Genomic DNA, 24236 nt, shown 5'->3' on the forward strand with positions numbered 1-24236 from the left:
AGAAAACCACCGGATGGATAGTGGATCAGTTTTCTTTGAATTTAATTCAATTTCACTTCAAATTAGCAACTACTGGGAGTTTTGGAAGGTCTACTAAGGGCCTAAAGGGCAGCCAGCAAAAGCTCGTCTTGAAGAAGACTTTAAGGAATCGTTTGACTGAGAGACTCTTTGGAGTTTAAAGTCCATCAAGGGTCCATCATTGGCCGCATCAATCCCTCATGAAAAGTGAATGTAAGCCACTTGGAATTTGCCTCTGGCACTCCCCAGCAACCCCCACGTATGTCTGTGGCCTTAGAACTCACGTCTCTTAATTATATTTCATAATTTTGGCATTCCCGATGATTTGCAGCTGCGATTTCTTCCTTAAGGGAATTTGTGGCACATCCTTACAGATACATACGAGTGGGGGCCCCCTTGCCTGTAAAATAAATTCCAGACTACGAATTTCTGTGTAGCGAATTCCCCTTAAGATTAGCTATAAGGCGGCACAACTGTACTAATTTGTGTGGCTTTCCATTAGGGCTGGTAAGGAAATCTCTTAAAATACACAGCCCAAAAGTAGGCAACACAAAATGTAGAGCCCCTCCCCATTTCCAGCTCTTTTCCAGGTCTTTTGGTGTTTCTTTGCTTTAATTTGGCTATAATATCTATGGATAATATATTCTCCCATTGCCAGCCCTTGCCTCTCCCTTGGATCTAGATTTTTCCCCTCAGTTTTATGGCTTACCTTCAGAACTCCTTTCTTTGCCACTCCCACTTTCAGGGCCCACGCATTTGATTCTGTATTCTTGGTTCTTCTTCATGGGCCTTGGTTCAAATTTAGCTATTTTTGAGGAGTTTCGGAAGAGATTATAGGAATGATGCCCCCCCATGGACAAGGCGGCAAAGACTCACTTCTTTCCCTTTCGATCAGATCCAAAATCTGCCTTTGAATCTTCTTTCTGTTTCTAGAGGTTTCTTGGGTGTCTTTCTTCTGCTGGTCTTTGGATCTGTTGCCCCTTGGGCCTCGATCTAACAATATGGGATATGGATATTCTTGAATTTCCCTGCGCTTGGGCTTCGGGTGGTCTTCCTCTTGCTCCATCGATTCCTTGGCTTCTTCGGACTCTTCCGATGCCCTGTCCCTGTCGTGGCTGTTCTCCTGGCCCTGTTCCCCCTCCTGCTCGGGTGTTTGCCCATCTTGATGCCCCATGGAATCTGCGACAGGTCGGGCAAATGGAAAATGATTGATCCCCCTCAAAGAGTATATCCCTTGCCACAGACTCCACTCACCTCCCGTTTCCAGTGGCGTTTTATGTTTGTCATCGTCCTCCGTTGTGGCAGCGAAAGTTCTGTGTTGCTGCAGCTCATGGCCGCCGCAAGGCCGCAAGTGCTGCAAACGATGGGAAAAAGGAAAAGGATTAACATTTAATGTTACACAAAACGAAAACGAAAACGAAACCGAAACCATTCCGCAATATTGATTGTGGCTTAAATGTGGCGTCAAAGATTCACAAAAATACAACAAAAAGGCGAAAGCCTTGAGGGAAATTTATAAGCCGCCCATCAGTTGTGTGGCACATCCTTGCAGATACATACGCCCCCCTTTGGCCCCCCTTTAGGAGTGTCACCCACCTCCTGCTGTTGCATGTTTCAGCGCGTTTCAGGACCTGTTTCCTAATTAAGTTAAAATGCTCCCAAGTGAAATCACGTGCTTCACATAACGAGGGCCAACGAGGAGCGGCAGGCGGCGAAAAGAGGGGGGAGGGGGGGGAAACGGAAAAACTCCAAAGCGTAAATACAGTTATTGTTGGTGGCATGGCATGCGCTCTTGTCTCTCTGCCTCTCTGTTTCTCTGCCACGTCAATTTTCTTCAAGAACCTTTTTTTATGTTCCTGCTGAACCCCCCCCTTCACACACCTGGGGAAAACTCGAAACTCGAAATGGGAAAAAAGGAAATCGAAAATGTAACTGTTTACACTGTCAGGCCGCCGCCCCGACCCCGAAACAGAGGGGGAGGCTGGAGCCTGGAGCCTGGAGCCTGGAGCCCGGACCTCCTGCCACGGTCGTAAGGTTAATCCCGACCAGGCTCCACACTCAAGCTCCACATGAAGCCAATTTATTGATTGGAATTACTTTAAAAAAAAACCACACACACAAAAAATCCCAACTCTTCGTTTTTGCCATTTTCTGACATCGAAAGTGATTGAAATCGGATATATATTGAGGATTTCCCCGCTTCGGATGACCCCAATTTACCGATTAATTTACCAAAACCTAAAGGGAAACCCATTCAATCAGAGATTACTTAATTTCCAAACTTTTCTCAAGGATCAACATTTAATTGATGGATTAATTCGTGGATTCTTGATGGAAATATCATGGAACGATGGGCAGAAATCTGCTACAGTGGCACTTCTTTATGAAGAACTTTTGTGCCACAAATATTACGAATTTTCCGTACCACAAATTCCCCGAGAGATTCTCTATATATGCTATATGTTTGAGATCTGAAATACAGGTAGAATTCTTGCACTTATGGAGAATTTATTTTATAAAATATTTTGTAAATTTAATTTTTTTTTATCTTAAATTTTTATTTTTTTTTTTTTTGTATAATTAGGATTGTATTTTGATTATTTTTTTTAAATTTTGATATTTAAATTTCTTTCTTTAAAAACCTGTTGGGGGAAGTCCTAAAAAGGCAACCATGGAAATGTGTAAATCTGGCATCTCCCCTGGAAAAGTCCCTTGGACTCTCAAAATATATTCCATCCACCCGAGTGCCCTCCGACCCTTGTGTTGCCTTCAGATGATGTTTTGGAAATTCATGTTTAGAAATTCATTGCATAATTTTGGGCGGCAGCCGTCAATGTGGCTGTGTCTGTATCTGTGTGCCATCCGTGGCCTCTTTCCATCAACATACACATAGATACATACGGGAGAACACATGTATATACAGGTGGGCATATGTATGTGTATTGCAAGTTCTTTAGACTGGAACCCTCCGCCACCCTGCCACATCTACCCCCCCGTAGAACCCCCTGCCAGACCGCCACATATGTGCTGTAACTTTTTCTCTGATTGGATTTCACGCTCAAGCTCAGGGCCTCCTCCAATCAAGCGTTTCAATAATTCAAATGGCAATTGGAAATGGCCCCGCCACGCCCCACGCCCCACGCCCTTGCCCCTTAAAGAACTGAAGAAATATCAAATTGTATCCAGGGAGTAATTGAAATTTAAATAGCATGCCATCACTCACACCACCTCCCCCCCGCCGCCAAGAGGATCACTGATTTTGGGGGGACACCAAAAAACTTTTTCTGATTTTCTGGCCGCCTGTCCATCCGCCAGTGACACCACAGAATGGGAGAACAGTTGCACAAACGGTGAATAAAATAAAGTTCCCCCTCCCCCCAGTGCCCCCAGCCAACACCCCACCGCCACACCACAGACAAACACAAATCCCTGCGGGAGAAGCACTGCCACAAATCGAGTTTCCACGGAGAATTTCCCTGGGAAAACGGCAGGAAAGTTATGATCCCCCCTCGCCCCAACGTCTGGTCTGTCGGTGGAGCATCAAAAATGCTCAAAAGTTGCCCCCCAACCTCCCCAAAAGGCAGCCCAAATGAAACATTAGGCGGGCCATGAATTTAACAAGCTCCGACAGCGGGTGAGGCATGCCTGCCACACGGCCTGCTGCCACACGGCCTCAAAAGTTTTTATGATTGTCCAAATAAATTGAAATCGCAGCCGCCGCTTCCTGCGGGAGGATAACCTTCGGGCCAGCTCAGCTTTTCTGCGTCTACCACGGGGAGTGGGGTGGGGGGAGTGGGGAGTGGGGGTTGGGGAAATGTATTTTCATAAATTACACCTGCTTTTCCCTGTGTTTGCGGCAAGTAGTGTGGCAGGGACAGAGTCAAATCATTTCCAGCTAATTTGTGTGTTTGGGGCAGCTTTGCCCCCCCCCAAAAGGAAAGTGGCAGCGACAGTGGCTGTCTGCGGGACATGTGGCAGCAATTGCCTCTTAATGGAACAGGGGGAATCCTCATAGAACAAACAAGAAGGAAGCTGACATCACAAAAGGCACTCGTAAGGCGAGGGGGGGGGAGGATGAGGCTTTAGGCCAGGCCATAACAATAAACACAGACAGAGAGGCAGAGAGGCGGAGGGACACGAGGCTTCCCTGGAAATGTCACACTGTCTTCCGGCTGTTCCTCAAATCTTTTTCGTCTGAAAATCTACGAGCCAGAATTTAATTGAAAGTGAAATTTGCATAAAAGCGAGACAAAAACTTTGTTTGCAACTTTCATTCGAAATAAAAACTAAATATTTAGAGGCATTTAGCAGCTGCATTTAATGGGAAATGGGAAATGGGAAACTGGAGACAGGAAACAGGACACAAGAGCCTGCAACAAAGAGAGTCCCAAACAGAAGCCCTGCCTGGCTCCTGGCTCCTCCTTTGTTCTTCCTTTTCTTTGACAAAGTCGCGTGTCAAGTGGGGGGAGGGGAGGGGGCCTCGCTGGGCAAAGGAGCAAATGGAATAATGAATCCATTTGTCAACAAACAAAATACTTTTGAGGAAAAGCCTCTCCAGAGCGCAGAGCTCGTAAAACTAAAGCGAATTCCAGAAACAATAAACCGAAGCGTTGAAAATGCAAGGACAAGAGAACATCCATCCTTCGAGCGGGGGCAAAGCGTTGGAAAAAGTATGAAATATAGCCTGAAAGCAGATCTCAAGACACGTCAATAATCTCGCAGATTGTCTATAAATATATGATAGAAGGAAAAACCAAAAGAAAGCCAAGAGAAAAGCGGTGTGGCGCAGGAAAACACAACTAATAAATTAGCCACATGCCCCGGCAGTCGGTGGGAAAATTCTGTATACTTTTTTGTGTGGTTTCTGGGTTTTCCTCTTGATTTTCACAGTAAATAGAAATGCCAGAAACACGCAGACATTTCTGCTGTGCAAAGTAAATATTTAGTTGTGCGAAAAAAACACATTGAAGAAGACCTGCAGGTCGATCGCCAAGCAAGGAGCAACCGAAACTGTCTGTACAGATCCCCAGAATTCGGGCATTTCTTGGCTAAAATTCGTACTGCCACCCGCGGAATAGAGAGAGAGGGAGACAGAGAGACAGTCCAGAGACCATCAGAAATCATCCGACATTCGCAGAAAACACGGAGAAAAAAAAAGGAGAGCGAAAAACTAGATAAAAGCAACAGAAAGAGGCAGAAGGCAGAAGCCAGACCAGACGATGGACTAAAATTAGTATGTGCTGCGAGCGTGTATATTGACAGATACACACACACACGCACGCATACACAGGCACAAAAGCCGAAAATAAATGGAACGAGATAGATTTTTCACATGAGAAAAGAGATGCCACAATTTGTCGTTTTTCGTTTGTCGGTTTTATCATATTTTGATAGAACTTTGGCGATATGTACATTCCAAGAGAGCGAGGGAGAGGGAAAGAGAGGGGGCAAAGATATTGACTAAATGGCCAAGAAGATAGACAGAAGTTTCGACCTGAATGCAAAGATACTTAGATACATAGATACACGTACGAAGGCTGCTCATCCTCCTCCTTCCACCCCCCCTCCTCCACCCTCCACAGGCAGAAACGGAATGTCCGCCTGTTTAAGGCCTTTTCCAGGCCTATCCCCCCCCCCCCCTCCCCCCTCGCCGAAAAGTGTTTGGGTTTTATGGCACCATTTATAAATGTTTTACTTCTGTTTAAATGCCTGCTGTGGGAATTGTTTGCCGACTCCCGTCTTGAGGGGTCGGCTGTGGCCGGGCCTGCATGGCGTATGCGTAATATTCAGGAATTTCCCGCTTAGGCCAATTTTGATAATGGCCAGGCCGTATGTGGCGTGAAAATATATGACATTTGCTGAGCATTGATTCCATTAGAGGATTACGAAAAGACTAAAACAAATTCCATTAATTAATGGTTTAATTGTAATTGAAAAAGAGAGATGCCCCAGGGGGCACACATCGGGAGAGAGAGAGAGAGAGAGATTCTGTGTGGCACCTGCCCGCCGGTTAAGTGGTTCGTGCGGCCACTAAAAGCCTCAACCGATTCAAGCGCCTCAATGGGGAGGGCACTGCCCGTGTGTGGGCATAGAACCAAACCCCAGACAGTAATTGCATTACTCACTCAAAATAATGGCTCATTGGCTCAAAGGAAAGAGGGGGAAGGACCAATGGAAGGCCAGGAGATTGCCTAGAAAAATGGGCAGGCTTTAATGAGCAGAATACTCGCCAGAATTTCCAGCCGAGGCTTCTCTGCCCCTGCCCCTGCCCCCTTTGAGTACTTTCTTTCGTTCTTTCTCCTCCCAAGGAAAGGAAAACACGCCTTTTGCCTTTCGGCTGGCAGGAAAATCCAGCTGTCGGCATCTTGAAAAGGGACGACCCTTGGCCCCTTGCCCTGCCCTGCTCTGCCACACGTTGTGGCTGTGGCTGTGGCCTCTTGGCCATATGCATGAGCAATTTCCAGCAGCAGCGGCAGACAGTCGCTTGTAATTTTAATTTTAATATAAATATAATTAACACTCACAAAAAGCGATAAAATAAATTCCAGCGACAAAAGAAAGAGGACACAGAACTGCGGCGACACGGCCCAATGCTTATCAGCGAAAAGGCCAAGGGGGCATGGCCTAAAGGCCTCGCCAGGCGACAGGCACTTTTTTTTGTGCTTCAAAAAAGGCACACAAAAAAAACACACGGGGATGGAATGTTTAATGGAATTCATGGACTTGCAAATGGAGTGGAATATTTTTTTGAAATATCTCCCAAAAAAAAAAAAAAAAAATTTTTGGAAAATGCCAATCGTTTCAATCAGTGGAATCTGTGTCTGTGTGTGTGGGTGTGTGTGTGTGTGTGTCTGTGTGTGTGTGTGTGAAAAACTGTTGCAATTATTCTTTAAAGATACAGTATTTGTCCACAGAAATATTTATATGCACCACAGATCCGCGTCATCCGCGGCATTGTGGCATTTGTGGCATCCACATCCGTTAACGTATCCCCATTCGTATGACAGACTTAAGTGGATATTAAGCAAACCCTCTCCTGGGAAAAACCAGAGACAGAATTTATGTTGCTCATTTTCTGTGTGGCACCGCCCGCCACCCGCCGCCTGCCGGTGCCAGAAATTTGCATATAATAGCAGGAATATTCGCCAGCTGTGGGGCAAACAGCAGCAGGGCTGGGGTGCATGCCACAAGAGGAGTGCCGTGCCTTAGACATGGCCTGAATTAATAATGGAACCTTTTATGCGGTTCTCGGGCCTCGCTCGCTCGCTGTCCCTTTTGTTTAGCCCTTAAATTGTCCCCCCTCCACCCTCCACCCGCCACCCGAAATTTATTCAAAGATTGGTGTCCTGCTCCAAATATTTGCCACTCGAAACTCGCACTTTGTACTTGTCTGTTTGTGGTGGGGATTATGGCAAGATAATGTCCAATATATGGACTTCAATACACTGCAGGAATACAAGTGCGGCCCCCCCCCACACCCCCTCCCATTCCGGTAAAAAACGTGGATGTATCTCATCTTTCAACTGCGGCAGCACTTGAGAAATCTTAAATTGAATTGTGATTTAACAAGCAATTTATTTGTGTGCAGAATATTCAGTGGAATGGTAGGGGTAGGGGGAAGGGTGGGGGGGGGATATACATATACATATATATATATATAGTTTCCCTTTGGCAATCTTTGCTGCTGATAAGAGTGTGGTATCGCTGTGGCAGTTTAAGTGCTTTGGGCGGCAAAAAAAAAACATTGATAAAGAATGAATAAATTTCCGTGTTAAAGGAGGAGAGGGGAAGGGGCGGGAGAGGGAAGTAGCTAATGCTTAAATATGTAGATTAGAGAAAGAGAGGGGTGGGGGTGGGTGGCAGGGGTAGAGCGTGTTTTTCTATCTAATAGATACACGTGAAGCAAGTGGGGCATGGTTCCAGTGGCTGCCAGCCAATAGTCATTAGATAAACATCAAAGCGTGTGGCATTCAATGGGCGGCGTGGGGGCGGTGTGGGTGGCAGTCGACTTAAAGCCAAAGTCAAGTGCAGGGCCATAACACGCAAGAGGCAACTTCACTAAACGGTATACACATACAAACACGTATTTAATACACATGTATGTATATATGTATGTGTATATATGAGAGTGCCAGATAAGCAGCCATAATAGTTGTATAGATACTTGTAATGTCCTTCGCTCCCCCGGCTTTGGCTTTCCGATGGCAAGTACTTGCAAAACTGTTATGGCCAGAGGATACACAGATACTCATGCGTAGATGCCCCCTCTAGTAGATGCCCCCTCTAGTAGATGCCTCCCTCTGGTAGATGCCCCTCCTCCGCAGGCATAACTTGAAGTTTTCCGCCGATGCCGTCGACAAGGACCCTAATGAGGTCGCTCGCTGGGCCAGCCTCCAGCCTCCTGGCGGGCCCAATTAGCCCCTCATCGTGCGATAGCATCCTGCATGCGATAGCATTAATTACGCATATAATCTTGCACTCTACGGAAAGGGAAGCGAATATCCCTTCTGCCATATGCAAATTCTACTTTTCGGTTTTGGGCGCAAAAGATTTCGTAGCCGCTGATAAATGTGCAAAAACGTGCACAAGTTGGCAAATCCCCCAAGACGGGGGGTGGGGGGTGGTGTGGGTGGTGCAAAATCCCTTACCATTATATGCAGATTTGCTGCGGCTTTGCCAGGGCTTAAGTCGTGTGTTTTCTGCCATGTGGTGCCCCACCCCATGGTGGGTGGGGGGTGGGAATTTGTTGATCAAACAATATTTGATAGCATTCGAGGTAGTTGTAGATTAGCAAAAGTCAAGGCGCTGGGCGACAGATAGGAAAAGCCTTTTTTGCCACAATCCAACTAATTCTTGAACAAACTTTGGCTTTTCCTCGGTGACAAGTGGCTAGAAAATGATTTTAATAGAGTGCTTAAGCGGCGCAGAGAGAGCTCTTCAGCTTAGCAGGTGCGGGGGGGCAGACCAAGCGGGGAATTTTAAGTATCACCCACTAAGCCTGATTTAATGAGTGGCGACGGGGAAAAAGTGACCTCTGGACACATATCATGGATGTACTCGGGGGGCATAATCTCCCGCTTAAAGCCTGACCTTTGGCCGCACAGTGGCAGTGGCGGTGGCAGTGTGGCACATTTCCATTCATACGAGTGCAGGATGTATTTCCATTTGCATAAATGTCGCATAGTTTATTCGTTTTTCCACACGGACAGAAATAAAGCCGGCTTTCAAAGCCTGAATCATTGCACTCGAATTCGTATATTTAATCAAATATCAATTGATTGCTACGCCATCCTTTGTTCCCAGGGCCAAAAATAATTGTTTACCGAGAGAGGCAGAGAGAGAGCGGGGTAGGGGGGGGGCTGATCACATATGTAGCAACAGCCACGCCCCAGCGCCCATCAGGAACACGAATATATGTATGGCCGGAACAAAGGCACAAACAAATGGCCAACAAATCCAAAATCCGAGCGCAAGCCAAAAATCCCATTGAAAAGGGAAGTGTCTGTCGAATCGGGAGACAGAGAGACAGACAGACAGCGAAAGAGTGGAGAGCATAGCGAGAAAGAGAGATATTGCAAACACACACACACACACACACATTCCGCCGTGTATGAGTATTGTGTGGCAGACAGAATGGCGCCAATAAAAGTTTTTCGACGCAGCAAAGAGGAAGGACTCGGCGAAACTTTAAAGATGAAGCCATCTTCCTGTGGCCGGAAAAACTTCCGAAATTCGAGCTTAAAGAATGAAAGCCATGAAGAAAAAACTTCACTCAAGCAGGGAGGGTAATAAATATGAGATCCCATCCAATCTTTAATCTGAATATCCTCCTCAATGTATCAGTCGGGAGGCGGGAACCAGAGCCTCGAGGGTCCAAAGGCCAAAAGCCGTGTCGGGAGGTTGACGAAACTTTTTATTCAAATACGCGAGTGCGAGTGCGAGTGCGAGTGTTTTTTGTATGCTCTTCGCAATCAATGCTGCTTCTGTTGTTGCTTTTGTTGACTTTAATCAGCCGAAAAGAGAGCAAAAAGACAGCAATGCAAATTGAGATAGACAGAACGCACACACACACACAGAGAGAGATATGTGTGTGTGTATGTGTGCACAAATAACTTGCTGAAAGGTAAATAATCCCGCTACAAAATCTCCCCGAAATGACACGAAGAGTGGCGCCGCTATCTTTGCACTCTACCTCCCCCCACCACCCCACCCCTTCCACTGTTTGCCCGTGTGCCTACCGCTCTCCCACTCTCTCTCTCTCTCTCTCTCTGTGCCTGTCATAATAGGGAGAGCACGCCGGCTTGTGCTGCCTCTCTGTGACGCTTGAATTTAAACATTTTGCATGCAAATCGAGTTTTACATGAAAAAGTAAAACAGAGAGGAAAAGCATTTGTATTCCTGCATTATATGTTGCTTCTAGTATCTACGCTTCCTTTGCTGATTCATTCGCGTACAATCAGAGATCTGTGTGTATGTATGTATGTATGAGAGCTGATAAGCAGTGCTTTCTTTCTCATTGTAATCCGAAACAGCATCATTATTGAATGATTCATTCATTTCGATACGAGAAGCTCTACAATCTATTCAATTTCAAGCCTGACCTGCTGTGAGAGGAAACTGTTCTCTCGCTCTCGCGAAAAACCGCAATTAACAATCACCCCTCCCCCACCCGCCGCCTCATGCCATCGCTGTCATTCTCCCTAATGCAATGATAAACATTTTTGACAGCTGTTTTGTTTGCTGTTTCTTTTGCTTCACCTTTGCCCAGGGTCTAGGGAGCGGGAGATGGAGATGGAGATAGAGTTGACGACGCGCAGGTGCCACAAAGCTACAGAACTACATAGTAACTCATTTACTCTCACTCGAAGAGAGCCCCGAAACGGAGTCAGCGAGAGCGAAAGAGAGAGGGAGTTAAACTCCAACTGAAGTCCGACTCAAACAAGAAGAGAGTGGAGTGCGAACAGGGGGCCGCACATGCTGAAAGAAGAGCGACAAACAGACAGACAGAAAGAAAGAAATCAAGCAACAACAAAAGTGCTTGTTTGTTTGTCTGACTTTTCGGACTGGTTCTTTGCTTAAATTTTAATAATTTCAAATAAAACATATGCCACACGCACACACACAAGAACGTGGACAACGCACGCATGAGGCGAACATCTTCATGCATATGTATTTGTGTATCTCTTTGCGTGTACATTGAGTATATTTTTATAAATTCCAATACACCCGCCAGTGACGTCTGCAACAGCTGCTCCCCCGGAGCGCAGGGTATGTTTGTGTCTGTATCTTTTTCGTATTCTATTTTTTTTTGGTTTTGTCTTCCACTTACCAGAGCAAAGGCCGTCACAGGGCCCAAACGCAGGCCACGATGCCGACTGACACCCGAGGGACGCAGGAGCAGGCGGAAGGCGCTCACCACGGCAGCGCCGCTTCTGGACATGCTGCTTTCCGTCCGATTACACTACACTACAACAAAAAAAAACCAGCACTTCGAGGGGGTGGTGGGTGGTTGGCGGAGGGACGGCTTGTCACGCCTACCGGATCACAGCAATACGTTTGTGGGGGATGGGGGGGACTTGAGTGAATCACAAACACACTGCGAGCGTGTTAAGAAGAAATGAGTGAGCGTAACGGTTATTCCACGAACTTGACTCGAAATTCCGATGTTGTTGTTGTTGTTTTTCGACTAAAACGATCTTGGGTTCACGAAAAATTTTATTTGGTCAAACGGGTCACAAAAATTTCAAAAAAATTCGATTTGTCTTCGAAGTTCTTGCGATCTTCGCATTCTGTGTTCGAAAAACGAATGTATCAAACTCTACAAACATTTAACCGTACGAATTTACAAGACAAAAAATTGAACTGCAATAATAAAAAATATTTTACTTTAAATTTAGTTTGAGCACTAAAACGAATGTAATTTATTTCAATGTCAATTGTTGTTCAGCAATGCAACAAGCAGCAACAACAACGAAAGCGAGCGCCAAAAACGTGGAATGACAATGGAGGAGAGAATTACCGGTTTGGGCTGTGGACAGGTGATGGCCGAAGGGCAGCGACTCTTCCCGGAGTTTTTTCACTCTTCCTTGAAGCACTGGATAAAACAAAACATGCACAAAAAAACAACGGCACAACGACAAGCACTCGGATTCTACAACGCCGGCTTTAACTTATCGCAATTAATTATTAACAAGTCGGCTTTTTTGCTTTCCCTTCTCTTTTGCACTCTCTTCGCCCTCGACCCAGACACCGGCTCTCTTTTTGAACACACGACGACGTTTTCGACTCGAATTGTCGCTAATTATCAAGTACCTGTTTGCACGTGCTTTATCTATGTATTATTCACTCGATTTAAAAAAAAATTGTTGCCAGTGCTTTTGGAGAAAAACCAGACGTAGACGCCCTCTCAACGTCGCGCGCGGAACTTTTCTGACGCAAAACGCAACTAAGAGCGACTGTTATTTCGTTGGCCGCACACACCACAGAACAAAACCAAAGACGATAGTCATTCATATTGTTCAATTTTTATATTCCGTTGAATAATTCTGGCTAACTAAAGCCCTTAGTTCTGCCCACATAATTTTAGACCGTTGATGAATCAATTTTCTACAAGATTGACTAGTTTTTAGTCCTTGCTTTTATTGTTCTTTGACTTAAACAAGGTTTAAGCAAAATAGTTCACCAAAAAACACAGTCGCAATGTTGCTGGTTTTTAAGACATGATGCGAACATAGACCTTTGTATACCCTATTTCGTTAATTTTATATGAAGATGAAACGTTATTTATAAAGACCTTTTCCCAAATTGATATGTCTTAGACATATTCATGTATTTGATTAGTATCTTGTATATATTTATCTCGATCCTGATACCTACGGAGCCTTGGATGACAAACATTTTCTCAATTCTATAATTTCCTTTTCCCTAGGGTATGAAAATTAGTGTTGCCGGGAATCATTGTTGTCAACCGGGCCATTACCGATTCAAGAAATACGACGAATTCCCCAATTTTGATCTTCCGTCGAATATTACCAGTTAAATAGACCATTTAGCCATGCCCACATAATTTTATACGATTGATGAATCCATTTTCTATTTGTCTGGCCTATTCTAAATACTTGCTTTCATTGGATTTCTATATAACGTTGAAAAGGAAATTTAATAGATTGATGAAATTGACAAAATATACCGATATGTCGCAAATATATCGTCGGTTCAATTTTGACCTAAAAAATACCGAAAAGTATTCAAAATACCGTAAACGGTCACCCTGCCGTAAACACCACGCACAAAAAGTTCTTTGGCAGAGCGACAGCGCCGGCAGCAGTTTTAGACTTTTTCCGACTCATAATCTGGTATATTTTGGTATATTTTATCGATAAAAGGTAGGCAAAAATCAGCTGATTTTTCTCAGCTGAAATGAACATATACCACGTTTTTGATATTCCGTCGAGTATTGCTAGGTAGATAGACCTCTCAGCCCTGCCCACATAGTTTTATCCTATTGATCAATACATTTTCTACAATATTGGCTAGTTTTTAGTCCTTGCTTTTATTGTATTTTGACTAAAACAAGGTTTAAACAAAAAAGTTCAGCAAAAAAACAGTCGCAATGTTATCACGTCAATGTTGCTGGTATTTCAAGACCTATTGCTTATCAAAAAGAGTATAGACATTTGTTTACCCTATTTCGTTGATTTATTACTAAGATCCTGATATCCAAACAGTTTTTGAAACGTAATTAGTACAACAATTTTCCCAAACTGATATGTTTTAAACGTATTTATGCATTTGATTAGATTCCTGTAAATACTGTATATCCGATACTCATTCTTGGGGTCTGTAAGAAGACCACTAATTGCAAAATATCGTTGGAATACCTTTAGTCAGTCTCTGACTAGTTTCTGAATTAATTAAAGCCTGGGATGACAAACATTTCCGCAACCCTATAATATCCTTTTCCCTAGGGTATGCCGAATTCTGCCCATGTTGCGGGACATGCTGCTATTTTTCTCGGCACATGAGTCTGACCCATACGAAAGCAAAAATCGCGTCGTTTCCGTTGCAAACCCGTTTCAGTTAATGTGCGATATATTTAAACCTGTGGAAAAGGAAACCCACGATATGAAAATATAAGTTTATATGGATATATTATATGTGGTGTACATGAAATATATACATTTTAAAAGTAACTTATCAATACCAATTTTAATACTAGGCCGACACCGATGTGCCCGCCATCGTTTATCATCTGCTTCACCTTCTTGGTCTTTCGGTTTATACGAGCGCGTGGACGCTTGATGACGGTTATCCACTCCAGGCTATATCTCAGACAAATAAGGCCAAATCGGTGAAGGACCTACTTTCCCAGGATCGCGAGGACCCAGACTGTCGATTTGCACCAAAATCTCGACTTCGAAAATGAGGCCGATTTTTGGCAAATTTAATGATGTAACCATCATGATTTTTTGCGAAAATCGTGATAAAATGGATGTCCTTCTTTCCGATGGCAGTCGACTGGCGGGACTCTCCCGAGCACGGAATGGCATGCCGCGCCCCGATCGGCTGCCGTATTGCAGAGATATAGCGCACAGAAAAAACCAGTATTTGAATGATATGCCAATCTTCGGTAGGCTATATCTCAGACAAATGGCGCCAGATCGGTGAAGGACCTACTTTTCCAGGATTGCGATCACGGAATGGCATGCCGCGCCCCGATCGGCGGCCTTATTGCAGAGATATAGCTTACCGATTAAACCAGTATTTTAATGATATGCCAATCTTCGGTAGGCTATATCTCAGACAAATAGGGCCAGATCGGTGAAGGACCTACTTTCCCAGGATTGCGAGGACACAGACTGTCGATTTGCACCAAAATCTCGACTTCGAAAATGAGGCCGATTTTTGGCAAATTTAATGATGTAACCATCATGATTTTTTGCGACAATCGTGAAAAAATGGATGTCCTTCTTTCCGATGGCAGTCGACTGGCAGGACTCTCCCGATCACGGAAAGGTATGCTGCGCCCCGATCGGCGGCCTTATTGCAAAGATATAGCTTACCGATTAAACCAGTATTTTAATCATATGCCAATCTTCGGTAGGCTATATCTCAGACAAATAGGGCCAGATCGGTGAAGGACCTACTTTCCCAGGATTGCGAGGACACAGACTGTCGATTTGCACCAAAATCTCGACTTCGAAAATGAGGCCGATTTTTGGCAAATTTAATGATGTAACCATCATGATTTTTTGCGAAAATCGTGAAAATATGGATGTCCTTCTTTCCGATGGCAGTCGACTGGCTGGACTCTACCGATCACGGAGAGGTTTGCCGCGTCCTGATCGGCTGACGTATTGCAGAGATATTGCGCACATAAAAAACCAGTATTTTAATCATATGCCAATCTTGGGTAGGCTATATCTCAGACAAATGGCGCCAGATCGGTGAAGGACCTACTTTCCCAGGATTGCGAGGACCCAGACTGTCGATTTGCACCAAAATCTCGACTTCGAAAATGAGGCCGATTTTTGGCAAATTTAATGATGTAACCATCATGATTTTTTGCGAAAATCGTGAAAATATGGATGTCCTTCTTTCCGAAGGCAGTCGACTGGCAGGACTCTCCCGAGCAAGGAATGGCATGCCGCGCCCCGATCGGCGGCCTTATTGCAAAGATATAGCTTACCGATTAAACCAGTATTTTAATCATATGCCAATCTTGGGTAAGCTATATCTCAGAACTATAAGGCCAGATCGGTGAAGGACCTACTTACCCAGGATAGCGAGGACCCAGACTGTTGATATGCACCAAAATCTCGACTTCGAAAATGAGGCCGATTTTTGGCAAATTTAATGATGTAACCATCATGATTTTTTGCGAAAATCGTGAAAATATGGATGTCCTTCTTTCCGAAGGCAGTCGACTGGCAGGACTCTCCCGAGCACGGAATGGCATGCCGCGCCCCGATCGGCGGCCTTATTGCAAAGATATAGCTTACCGATTAAACCAGTATTTTAATCATATGCCAATCTTGGGTAAGCTATATCTCAGAACTATAAGGCCAGATCGGTGAAGGACCTACTTACCCAGGATAGCGAGGACCCAGACTGTCGATATGCACCAAAATCTCGACTTCGAAAATGAGGCCGATTTTTGGCAAATTTAATGATGTAACCATCATGATTTTTTGCGAAAATCGTGAAAATATGGATGTCCTTCTTTCCGAAGGCAGTCGACTGGCAGGACTCTCCCGAGCACGGAATGGCATGCCGCGCCCCGATCGGCTGCCGTATTGCAGAGATATAGCGCACAGAAAAAACCAGTATTTGAATGATATGCCAATCTTCGGTAGGCTATATCTCAGAACTGTAGGGCCAGATCGGTGAAGGACCTACTTTCCCAGGATCGCGAGGACCCAGACTGTCGATTTGCACCAAAATCTCGACTTCGAAAATGAGGCCGATTTTTGGCAAATTTAATGATGTAACCATCATGATTTTTTGCGAAAATCGTGAAAAAATGGATGTCCTTCTTTCCGAAGGCAGTCGACTGGCAGGACTCTCCCGAGCACGGAATGGCATGCCGCGCCCCGATCGGCTGCCGTATTGCAGAGATATTGCGCACAGAAAAAACCAGTATTTTAATCATATGCCAATCTTGGGTAGGCTATATCTCAGACAAATTGGGCCAGATCGGTGAAGGACCTACTTTTCCAGGATTGCGAGAGTCCAGACTGTCGATTTGCACCAAAATCTCGACTTCGAAAATGAGGCCGATTTTTGGCAAATTTAATGATGTAACCATCATGATTTTTTGCGACAATCGTGAAAAAATGGATGTCCTTCTTTCCGATGGCAGTCGACTGGCAGGACTCTCCCGATCACGGAAAGGTATGCTGCGCCCCGATCGGCGGCCTTATTGCAAAGATATAGCTTACCGATTAAACCAGTATTTTAATCATATGCCAATCTTCGGTAGGCTATATCTCAGACAAATAGGGCCAGATCGGTGAAGGACCTACTTTCCCAGGATTGCGAGGACACAGACTGTCGATTTGCACCAAAATCTCGACTTCGAAAATGAGGCCGATTTTTGGCAAATTTAATGATGTAACCATCATGATTTTTTGCGAAAATCGTGAAAATATGGATGTCCTTCTTTCCGATGGGAGTCGACTGGCAGGACTCTACCGATCACGGAGAGGTTTGCCGCGTCCTGATCGGCTGACGTATTGCAGAGATATTGCGCACATAAAAAACCAGTATTTTAATCATATGCCAATCTTGGGTAGGCTATATCTCAGACAAATGGCGCCAGATCGGTGAAGGACCTACTTTCCCAGGATTGCGAGGACCCAGACTGTCGATTTGCACCAAAATCTCGACTTCGAAAATGAGGCCGATTTTTGGCAAATTTAATGATGTAACCATCATGATTTTTTGCGAAAATCGTGAAAATATGGATGTCCTTCTTTCCGAAGGCAGTCGACTGGCAGGACTCTCCCGAGCAAGGAATGGCATGCCGCGCCCCGATCGGCGGCCTTATTGCAAAGATATAGCTTACCGATTAAACCAGTATTTTAATCATATGCCAATCTTGGGTAAGCTATATCTCAGAACTATAAGGCCAGATCGGTGAAGGACCTACTTACCCAGGATAGCGAGGACCCAGACTGTTGATATGCACCAAAATCTCGACTTCGAAAATGAGGCCGATTTTTGGCAAATTTAATGATGTAACCATCATGATTTTTTGCGAAAATCGTGAAAATATGGATGTCCTTCTTTCCGAAGGCAGTCGACTGGCAGGACTCTCCCGAGCACGGAATGGCATGCCGCGCCCCGATCGGCTGCCGTATTGCAGAGATATAGCGCACAGAAAAAACCAGTATTTGAATGATATGCCAATCTTCGGTAGGCTATATCTCAGACAAATTGGGCCAGATCGGTGAAGGACCTACTTTTCCAGGATTGCGAGAATCCAGACTGTCGATTTGCACCAAAATCTCGACTTCGAAAATGAGGCCGATTTTTGGCAAATTTAATGATGTAACCATCATGATTTTTTGCGAAAATCGTGAAAAAATGGATGTCCTTCTTTCCGAAGGCAGTCGACTGGCAGGACTCTACCGATCACGGAGAGGTTTGCCGCGTCCTGATCGGCTGACGTATTGCAGAGATATTGCGCACAGAAAAAACCAGTATTTTAATCATATGCCAATCTTGGGTAGGCTATATCTCAGACAAATTGGGCCAGATCGGTGAAGGACCTACTTTTCCAGGATTGCGAGAGTCCAGACTGTCGATTTGCACCAAAATCTCGACTTCGAAAATGAGGCCGATTTTTGGCAAATTTAATGATGTAACCATCATGATTTTTTGCGAAAATCGTGAAAAAATGGATGTCCTTCTTTCCGAAGGCAGTCGACTGGCAGGACTCTCCCGAGCACGGAATGGCATGCCGCGCCCCGATCGGCTGCCGTATTGCAGAGATATTGCGCACAGAAAAAACCAGTATTTTAATCATATGCCAATCTTGGGTAGGCTATATCTCAGACAAATAGGGCCAGATCGGTGAAGGACCTACTTTTCCAGGATTGCGAGAGTCCAGACTGTCGATTTGCACCAAAATCTCGACTTCGAAAATGAGGCCGATTTTTGGCAAATTTAATGATGTAACCATCATGATTTTTTGCGAAAATCGTGAAAATATGGATGTCCTTCTTTCCGATGGGAGTCGACTGGCAGGACTCTACCGATCACGGAGAGGTTTGCCGCGTCCTGATCGGCTGACGTATTGCAGAGATATTGCGCACAGAAAAAACCAGTATTTTAATCATATGCCAATCTTGGGTAGGCTATATCTCAGACAAATGGCGCCAGATCGGTGAAGGACCTACTTTCCCAGGATTGCGAGGACCCAGACTGTCGATTTGCACCAAAATCTCGACTTCGAAAATGAGGCCGATTTTTGGCAAATTTAATGATGTAACCATCATGATTTTTTGCGAAAATCGTGAAAATATGGATGTCCTTCTTTCCGAAGGCAGTCGACTGGCAGGACTCTCCCGAGCAAGGAATGGCATGCCGCGCCCCGATCGGCGGCCTTATTGCAAAGATATAGCTTACCGATTAAACCAGTATTTTAATCATATGCCAATCTTGGGTAAGCTATATCTCAGAACTATAAGGCCAGATCGGTGAAGGACCTACTTACCCAGGATAGCGAGGACCCAGACTGTTGATATGCACCAAAATCTCGACTTCGAAAATGAGGCCGATTTTTGGCAAATTTAATGATGTAACCATCATGATTTTTTGCGAAAATCGTGAAAATATGGATGTCCTTCTTTCCGAAGGCAGTCGACTGGCAGGACTCTCCCGAGCACGGAATGGCATGCCGCGCCCCGATCGGCGGCCTTATTGCAAAGATATAGCTTACCGATTAAACCAGTATTTTAATCATATGCCAATCTTGGGTAAGCTATATCTCAGAACTATAAGGCCAGATCGGTGAAGGACCTACTTACCCAGGATAGCGAGGACCCAGACTGTCGATATGCACCAAAATCTCGACTTCGAAAATGAGGCCGATTTTTGGCAAATTTAATGATGTAACCATCATGATTTTTTGCGAAAATCGTGAAAATATGGATGTCCTTCTTTCCGAAGGCAGTCGACTGGCAGGACTCTCCCGAGCACGGAATGGCATGCCGCGCCCCGATCGGCTGCCGTATTGCAGAGATATAGCGCACAGAAAAAACCAGTATTTGAATGATATGCCAATCTTCGGTAGGCTATATCTCAGAACTGTAGGGCCAGATCGGTGAAGGACCTACTTTCCCAGGATCGCGAGGACCCAGACTGTCGATTTGCACCAAAATCTCGACTTCGAAAATGAGGCCGATTTTTGGCAAATTTAATGATGTAACCATCATGATTTTTTGCGAAAATCGTGAAAAAATGGATGTCCTTCTTTCCGAAGGCAGTCGACTGGCAGGACTCTCCCGAGCACGGAATGGCATGCCGCGCCCCGATCGGCTGCCGTATTGCAGAGATATTGCGCACAGAAAAAACCAGTATTTTAATCATATGCCAATCTTGGGTAGGCTATATCTCAGACAAATTGGGCCAGATCGGTGAAGGACCTACTTTTCCAGGATTGCGAGAGTCCAGACTGTCGATTTGCACCAAAATCTCGACTTCGAAAATGAGGCCGATTTTTGGCAAATTTAATGATGTAACCATCATGATTTTTTGCGACAATCGTGAAAAAATGGATGTCCTTCTTTCCGATGGCAGTCGACTGGCAGGACTCTCCCGACCACGGAAAGGCATGCCGCGCCCCGATCGGCTGCCGTATTGCAGAGATATAGCGCACAGAAAAAACCAGTATTTGAATGATATGCCAATCTTCGGTAGGCTATATCTCAGACAAATTGGGCCAGATCGGTGAAGGACCTACTTTTCCAGGATTGCGAGAGTCCAGACTGTCGATTTGCACCAAAATCTCGACTTCGAAAATGAGGCCGATTTTTGGCAAATTTAATGATGTAACCATCATGATTTTTTGCGAAAATCGTGAAAATATGGATGTCCTTCTTTCCGAAGGCAGTCGACTGGCAGGACTCTCCCGAGCACGGAATGGCATGCCGCGCCCCGATCGGCGGCCTTATTGCAAAGATATAGCTTACCGATTAAACCAGTATTTTAATCATATGCCAATCTTGGGTAAGCTATATCTCAGAACTATAAGGCCAGATCGGTGAAGGACCTACTTACCCAGGATAGCGAGGACCCAGACTGTCGATATGCACCAAAATCTCGACTTCGAAAATGAGGCCGATTTTTGGCAAATTTAATGATGTAACCATCATGATTTTTTGCGAAAATCGTGAAAATATGGATGTCCTTCTTTCCGAAGGCAGTCGACTGGCAGGACTCTCCCGAGCACGGAATGGCATGCCGCGCCCCGATCGGCTGCCGTATTGCAGAGATATAGCGCACAGAAAAAACCAGTATTTGAATGATATGCCAATCTTCGGTAGGCTATATCTCAGAACTGTAGGGCCAGATCGGTGAAGGACCTACTTTCCCAGGATCGCGAGGACCCAGACTGTCGATTTGCACCAAAATCTCGACTTCGAAAATGAGGCCGATTTTTGGCAAATTTAATGATGTAACCATCATGATTTTTTGCGAAAATCGTGAAAATATGGATGTCCTTCTTTCCGAAGGCAGTCGACTGGCAGGACTCTCCCGAGCACGGAATGGCATGCCGCGCCCCGATCGGCTGCCGTATTGCAGAGATATAGCGCACAGAAAAAACCAGTATTTGAATGATATGCCAATCTTCGGTAGGCTATATCTCAGACAAATTGGGCCAGATCGGTGAAGGACCTACTTTTCCAGGATTGCGAGAATCCAGACTGTCGATTTGCACCAAAATCTCGACTTCGAAAATGAGGCCGATTTTTGGCAAATTTAATGATGTAACCATCATGATTTTTTGCGAAAATCGTGAAAATATGGATGTCCTTCTTTCCGAAGGCAGTCGACTGGCAGGACTCTCCCGAGCACGGAATGGCATGCCGCGCCCCGATCGGCGGCCTTATTGCAAAGATATAGCTTACCGATTAAACCAGTATTTTAATCATATGCCAATCTTGGGTAAGCTATATCTCAGAACTATAAGGCCAGATCGGTGAAGGACCTACTTACCCAGGATAGCGAGGACCCAGACTGTCGATATGCACCAAAATCTCGACTTCGAAAATGAGGCCGATTTTTGGCAAATTTAATGATGTAACCATCATGATTTTTTGCGAAAATCGTGAAAATATGGATGTCCTTCTTTCCGAAGGCAGTCGACTGGCAGGACTCTCCCGAGCACGGAATGGCATGCCGCGCCCCGATCGGCTGCCGTATTGCAGAGATATAGCGCACAGAAAAAACCAGTATTTGAATGATATGCCAATCTTCGGTAGGCTATATCTCAGAACTGTAGGGCCAGATCGGTGAAGGACCTACTTTCCCAGGATCGCGAGGACCCAGACTGTCGATTTGCACCAAAATCTCGACTTCGAAAATGAGGCCGATTTTTGGCAAATTTAATGATGTAACCATCATGATTTTTTGCGAAAATCGTGAAAAAATGGATGTCCTTCTTTCCGAAGGCAGTCGACTGGCAGGACTCTCCCGAGCACGGAATGGCATGCCGCGCCCCGATCGGCTGCCGTATTGCAGAGATATTGCGCACAGAAAAAACCAGTATTTTAATCATATGCCAATCTTGGGTAGGCTATATCTCAGACAAATTGGGCCAGATCGGTGAAGGACCTACTTTTCCAGGATTGCGAGAGTCCAGACTGTCGATTTGCACCAAAATCTCGACTTCGAAAATGAGGCCGATTTTTGGCAAATTTAATGATGTAACCATCATGATTTTTTGCGACAATCGTGAAAAAATGGATGTCCTTCTTTCCGATGGCAGTCGACTGGCAGGACTCTCCCGACCACGGAAAGGCATGCCGCGCCCCGATCGGCTGCCGTATTGCAGAGATATAGCGCACAGAAAAAACCAGTATTTGAATGATATGCCAATCTTCGGTAGGCTATATCTCAGACAAATTGGGCCAGATCGGTGAAGGACCTACTTTTCCAGGATTGCGAGAGTCCAGACTGTCGATTTGCACCAAAATCTCGACTTCGAAAATGAGGCCGATTTTTGGCAAATTTAATGATGTAACCATCATGATTTTTTGCGAAAATCGTGAAAATATGGATGTCCTTCTTTCCGAAGGCAGTCGACTGGCAGGACTCTCCCGAGCACGGAATGGCATGCCGCGCCCCGATCGGCGGCCTTATTGCAAAGATATAGCTTACCGATTAAACCAGTATTTTAATCATATGCCAATCTTGGGTAAGCTATATCTCAGAACTATAAGGCCAGATCGGTGAAGGACCTACTTACCCAGGATAGCGAGGACCCAGACTGTCGATATGCACCAAAATCTCGACTTCGAAAATGAGGCCGATTTTTGGCAAATTTAATGATGTAACCATCATGATTTTTTGCGAAAATCGTGAAAATATGGATGTCCTTCTTTCCGAAGGCAGTCGACTGGCAGGACTCTCCCGAGCACGGAATGGCATGCCGCGCCCCGATCGGCTGCCGTATTGCAGAGATATAGCGCACAGAAAAAACCAGTATTTGAATGATATGCCAATCTTCGGTAGGCTATATCTCAGACAAATTGGGCCAGATCGGTGAAGGACCTACTTTTCCAGGATTGCGAGAGTCCAGACTGTCGATTTGCACCAAAATCTCGACTTCGAAAATGAGGCCGATTTTTGGCAAATTTAATGATGTAACCATCATGATTTTTTGCGAAAATCGTGAAAATATGGATGTCCTTCTTTCCGATGGGAGTCGACTGGCAGGACTCTACCGATCACGGAGAGGTTTGCCGCGTCCTGATCGGCTGACGTATTGCAGAGATATTGCGCACAGAAAAAACCAGTATTTTAATTATATGCCAATCTTGGGTAGGCTATATCTCAGACAAATGGCGCCAGATCGGTGAAGGACCTACTTTCCCAGGATTGCGAGGACCCAGACTGTCGATTTGCACCAAAATCTCGACTTCGAAAATGAGGCCGATTTTTGGCAAATTTAATGATGTAACCATCATGATTTTTTGCGACAATCGTGAAAAAATGGATGTCCTTCTTTCCGAAGGCAGTCGACTGGCAGGACTCTCCCGAGCACGGAATGGCATGCCGCGCCCCGATCGGCTGCCGTATTGCAGAGATATAGCGCACAGAAAAAACCAGTATTTGAATGATATGCCAATCTTGGGTAAGCTATATCTCAGAACTATAAGGCCAGATCGGTGAAGGACCTACTTTCCCAGGATTGCGAGGACCCAGACTGTCGATTTGCACCAAAATCTCGACTTCGAAAATGAGGCCGATTTTTGGCAAATTTAATGATGTAACCATCATGATTTTTTGCGAAAATCGTGAAAAAATGGATGTCCTTCTTTCCGAAGGCAGTCGACTGGCAGGACTCTCCCGAGCACGGAATGGCATGCCGCGCCCCGATCGGCGGCCTTATTGCAAAGATATAGCTTACCGATTAAACCAGTATTTTAATCATATGCCAATCTTGGGTAAGCTATATCTCAGAACTATAAGGCCAGATCGGTGAAGGA

At 45.1% G+C, this 24236-nt stretch overlaps 1 protein-coding gene across 3 annotated transcripts in view; it reads right to left on the reverse strand.

Annotated features, from left to right (window-relative positions):
• LOC6601689 (calcium uniporter protein, mitochondrial) overlaps window positions 1-12424 on the reverse strand; it is a 42738-nt gene extending 30314 nt beyond the window's left edge. Inside the window, exons 1-5 of one of the 3 annotated variants that reach the window (XM_026991683.1) lie at window positions 12038-12424; window positions 11348-11614; window positions 1273-1372; window positions 895-1197; window positions 728-823 (exon numbers count right to left, since the gene is read on the reverse strand). In XM_026991683.1, the coding sequence (XP_026847484.1) occupies window positions 728-823; window positions 895-1197; window positions 1273-1372; window positions 11348-11458 (610 nt within the window). In that variant the 5' untranslated portion in view covers window positions 11459-11614; window positions 12038-12424. The remainder of the gene's footprint in view (window positions 1-727; window positions 824-894; window positions 1198-1272; window positions 1373-11347; window positions 11615-12037) is intronic. The other 2 variants (XM_026991684.1, XM_002026687.2) reach the window with 2 other exon arrangements.
• Between the last annotated feature and the right edge of the window lie 11812 nt (window positions 12425-24236).

This window comes from Drosophila persimilis, unplaced genomic scaffold, assembly GCF_003286085.1.
Source record: "Drosophila persimilis strain 14011-0111.01,24,50 unplaced genomic scaffold, DperRS2 tig00000686-arrow-arrow-pilon, whole genome shotgun sequence".
NCBI lineage: Eukaryota > Metazoa > Arthropoda > Insecta > Diptera > Drosophilidae > Drosophila > Drosophila persimilis.